The following is a 5109-nucleotide window of genomic DNA, read 5'->3' on the forward strand; positions in this document are numbered from 1 at the left end:
CTAATATACAGTATACATATACATTGGACAAAGGAGATGCAGCTCTACCACTGTCTTTGTTGAGTTCTGCTGATAGGATTCCTTCCTTGCAGTTTGCATGTTAACATATTCCAGCAGTTCTGAAATCTGCCCAGAAAAAGGGACAGACTTCATGTTCTCTATAGTGCCTTAAATGATAGGGCTTCAAGCAGCAACTAGATCTTTATCAGAATATGTTGTAAAGGTTCTGATTGAAACACTGGGGTGGGAGCTGAGCTGAAATGAATGTAGGCAAAGCTCAATGAACTGAAGCTACGCTGTAAAAAAAGAATGGGTTAAAAAATCCCGTACCTCTAACTTTAATGAGCCAAGCACAGGATATAAAGCCAACACAGCTACTACTGCTAATATTCCATCTTCTGCTAAAAGTGAAGTAACGTCCTGCATGTTTCCTCATCAGATAAGTGAGCTGCAGTCAGACCTGTCGGCCTGTAGAGAAGAGCTGAACTCTTACAGGCTCCACGTGGAGGATGTCAAGAACAACTATGAGACCGAGCTGCAGAAGAAACATGACAAGGTGTGGTTTCAGACCCACTGAAGAAAACCTGAACCACACTGCCAGGCCCAGCTCTCAGACCTGTTCCTTCTGGTTCCTCAGGTGTCCTTCCTGCAGGAGAAGCTCCACAGCATCACCTCTGTTCACCAGAGCTGCAGTGAGCAGAACCTGCAGCTGCAGGTGTGTCTGCAGCAGCAGCAGACCATGCTGACTGAGAGCACGGCTCGGGTGTCTGAGCTGGAGGAGAGCCAGAGCCAGCTGCAGAGACAGGTCCGTCGGGGAGCGTCTGTGTTTTATAACGTACTGTCATTTCACAGGAAGTATCACCTTAGAAGAGCATCAAAAATATTGTTTTTACATTTGATTTAATTCAAGTGTTTTTAGCTACAAATGCAAATGTTAGTTTATGATTTCCTTTACCTTGATTGTAAGCAGTACATTTTTAGATTTCAGACATTTTTTTGGATCTGCAGTAGCCTGGCCCTTGTCTTCCTACGCAGTTACGCTCAATTCTGGTTTCCCTTGTCCTGATGCATCTCAGTAATCCAGGTAGAAAAAATCAAAAAGAAAAAATCAGTAGGTCCTCTGGATGGTTCTTCTTTAGTGAAACGTTTCGTCTCTCCTCCAAGAGACTTCTTCAGTCTGATGAGTTTCAGATGAACTCAGCCTTATAAGCTCCACCTCCACATGGTGGACAAACAGGTTAGTCACATGCAAAAGAGTGTCATCAACTAACAATAGGTTTGATTAGCTCTATTGTTCACAGAGGGTCATGTGCCCCATCACCTGACTTATTGGTTTGGATGCTGTGGGAAAACAAACCAAAACAAAACAAGGGGACTTTGAGCCCCGCCTGCATTCACTACATACACATGACATGACACCTAAGAACCACAGTATTTTAAAGATTAATAAAGATAAGTAAAGAAATTCACCCAACGTTATATTTAATCAGTTTTTTTGGTTTGTCCTGTTTACAGCATTTCAATTCATTATATTTTGACAAAATGCAATTTTTACACGTTTAAATCAAATCCCTATAAGTGCCTATTTTTCCACATTCCACTTTTGTACTTAATCCTGGTTTCGATGTGATGGGTCACATATAATTATATGAATATTCTATAACCATGTCAGTGCTATGTTCTCCTAAYCTTGTGTCCTCTAATATAAACGTATGAATAAAAATGGATTTTCTGCTCATTGGAAACACAAACACATGCTATATGTCCTGTTGTCTGCAGCTGTCCGGTCTGGAGCAGCAGCTGGAACGAGCTCGGGTGTCTCAGCAGGAGGAGGCGAGGAGCAGAGAGCAGGAGGCACAGGTGACCTCCAAGAAGCTGCAGGAGACGAAGCAGCAGAACTCAGAGCTGTCTGAGTCCATCAGGTCAGGAYATGTTGGGCAAACGAGGAGACTTGAACTTCTCTTTAAATTAAWACGTTTTGTCAGTTTGATAAAGTTGGACCTTTCATGCTCTGTGGTTTTGGGTGCTGCAGCCGTCTGACTTCAGACATGAAGATGTGTGAAGCTGAGCTGGCTGCCAAGGAGTCTGTGTTGGAGCGCCTGAAGAGAGAATTTTCCATCAAGACGGCTCAGATTGGAGAGCTGGAGGAGAACCTGCAGCACACTAAGAGCCAGCTGGTCACCAAGACKTCACTGGGTACAGTCAGTCCTTCATAGACCAGAGCAGGGTTCCACAAATCCTAYTGCCCGACTGCCCGSGKCAGKTAAAACTCATATTCGGGCAGGTGGGTGTGTCCCGATGCCTGCCCGACCGGGCAGGTAACCAGTTTCATTTATTATTTTATACGGCCATTTATTCAAAATCATCTGAAAATAAATGAAGAAATATGGCGTTTTAAAACACGTAAAGAGAGAATAAATCATCAAAATGTCCCCCTCCCTCCCGCTGTAGAAAAGTTACATGTTGCCGTCGTGTCGCAGGATCTCTTCCTCCCTCCTTCCTGCTGCACGTCGCGCAGAGAGAAGCTTTAACAACCGTAGCTTTTTTCACACCCGTGTTTTCAGAGGAAAAAAATGTTTTTTTATGTATTGTTACCTGCAGAGATGAAAAAAAAATGTTTGTTCAGTCATAAATCCATCTTACTGATGTCAGCTTCTGCTCTGATGAAGAAGATGATGAAGATGAGAGAGCAGCAGCAGCGGGTCAGAAGCTCATTGTATGGCAGGCCGATCTATCATTTATTTGGCTTCACCACACTTATATTCTAGTTATCTGAAATTGTTTTATGGCTAAATTAGACATATTAGTTATTTAGGATAAAATAATAAAATGTTTTCTTTTATTATTTTGTTTTATTTACTTTATTTCTTTTAATTTGGAGATCTTTCCAGCTTGTTTGTGTGTTGAAGTTGAATTTTGAAAATAAGGGGCAAATATGATGAGGTTTTTTTTTACTTCACTCTGCACCCTTTTACTTCAGGGTATGATTGTTTTTTAATGCTGTACATAGATGGTTTTGTTTTTATGAAGGAAAGAAACAAACAAACAAATAAATAGACATCTCTTAATATATTTTAACAATTCAAAATACCTATTTAAGATATCTCTAATTATATTCTGACTTGTATAAATAACATTAGATTTATCATCATGTTGTATGGAGACTTCAGTTCAACATATCTTAAATGTATCTTTGGATATGAAATTCACTATATAAGATTTAATTAATGCAAATTTCAGACTTTTTCATGTTCTGTAAATTGTATTTAAAACAAAGCTGCTGCTGTTGTCAGATGTTCTTAAAACAATTGACTGTTAGTAACTCAGTCTAAAATGTTTGCATCTGTTTAATCAGATGTCATATATTATATACCTCTGTATAACCATGTTAGTATTTTTGTAGTACAAAGTACAGTACACTTTTTTTCTCATTTTATCAAAATTTGAACATTTTTGTTTCGGGCAGGTAACTTTTCATGTCGGGCAGGTAAAAAAACAAATCTTGTCGAACCCTGGAGCAGACTGTTGTTGTAATTATAACCAGAACAACTTAAAGTTTGTTAAATGTATCTGGGCTGTTTCCTGCTCTCTTTCTCTCATTCTTATCGCTCATCTTTCCTCAGTCGATCGTCTGGAGGAGAAGCTCCATCGCTGTGAGGCAGACCGGATCAGCTGTTCACAGAAAGCCCAGATCCTGGAGAGACGGTCACACACGGTGCAGGAAGAGCTGGCTGACACCCTGGAACAGTTCAAGGAGCTCAGAGACGTCCTGCAGAAAAGCCAAAGCACCTCTGAAGAGCGGCGAGCACGAGTGGACGAACTGACCGAGCAGCTTGGGTGAGGACAGACATGATGTGTTCTTCTGTACACAGGTGTAAAACCTGCTCTGCATCCACGTTTTCTGTTTGAAACACCATCTGTATCACCTGCTGACAGAGGGTCACACAGTCTGTTACCAGAAACTGTCAGAAAGTAACCTCTACATGTTCATCAACAACTGATTCACTGATGGAAACAAGATGGCTGCCACAGCTAGCTGACCTTACAAACACACATGTGGGACAACTCTAACAGTTTTAAATATTATGACCTTAAAGTTGGTGTGATAGGAACTAAAAATCATTTGCAACTCATTGATTAGGTTCGATTTCTGTTTAAATTTTGCCACCAACTATTGCAACCAGGGGTGGAAATTAAAAATTTTCCCCAGCAGCCACAGTGGCTGGTAGAAAAAGTTTTGTACCGGCCACTCAAACTTTTTAACAGCCACTATTTTTTGTTTCTGTAACACGGTGCATTTAGACATTTCATGGTCCTGGTGGTTTAATTAAATTGTTTGAGCCTACAATCAGATAATAACACTCAAAATCTGTTAGTGTCTTATAAGTGTTCAAGTCAGCCTGTTTGACAAAATTAAAATGGACTTTTTGAAGTCTCTACTTCTCTTACTAACTTGCTTTTTGCTGGTATGTAGGTGGAATAACAATTATTTTAGTTTGGTACTTGGCTGGAAAAAAAGCTTTTTRTCCTTAATAATATAGGAGAAATTTTCAAGGTGAAAACAAAAACTAAATTACCTGAGGTACATTTATCTCCTTCATTTAATAAAATCAGACTTTATCACTTGTAGTTTTTGTTCTACAGGCTACTAGTAAGAATATGTGTCTTTCTTCTGTTCTAAGTGAGATTTCAATAACAGATGAAATCCCTCYAGAGCAGGGGGGTCAAACTCATTTTCACCGAGGGCCACATGAGTGTTATGGTGGCCCTGAAGGGCCAGTTGTAATGAACTTTGATGTTTCATGTTTAACTTTGACTAAACAGAGTTTTAACACGTCCTCTTTTAAACACTGATAAGAACTAAGTGACTGACTAAATCTGAAACTAATAAAGTTTTACTCACTGATGAGTTTCTAGTGAGTAGGTGCATTATGTCAGATTTAGTTTATGTTTGATGCGGACTTTAAAGCAGCTTATTTTCAGACATTAATACTGTGTAATACAAACTAACTGCTCAGTTACTTCAAGCCAGCAGCTCAGTGGTAGGACAATTATTAATATCTTTCACCTTTTACATTTATTTTGTTGCATTCAATCTTAAATTTATAG

The 5109-nt window shown here is 39.6% G+C and overlaps 1 protein-coding gene across 1 annotated transcript in view; it reads left to right on the forward strand.

The window, feature by feature from the left end:
- ccdc18 (coiled-coil domain containing 18) overlaps positions 1–5109 on the forward strand; it is a gene marked incomplete in the record, with an annotated part of 39205 nt that overhangs the window by 10606 nt on the left and 23490 nt on the right. The window contains 5 exon segments of the mRNA XM_014025349.1: positions 440–556; positions 638–805; positions 1780–1922; positions 2033–2196; positions 3624–3837. Coding sequence (XP_013880803.1) covers positions 440–556; positions 638–805; positions 1780–1922; positions 2033–2196; positions 3624–3837 — 806 coding nt within the window.

The sequence above is a fragment of the Austrofundulus limnaeus genome, unplaced genomic scaffold (assembly GCF_001266775.1).
Source record: "Austrofundulus limnaeus strain Quisiro unplaced genomic scaffold, Austrofundulus_limnaeus-1.0 Scaffold470, whole genome shotgun sequence".
Lineage (NCBI taxonomy): Eukaryota > Metazoa > Chordata > Actinopteri > Cyprinodontiformes > Rivulidae > Austrofundulus > Austrofundulus limnaeus.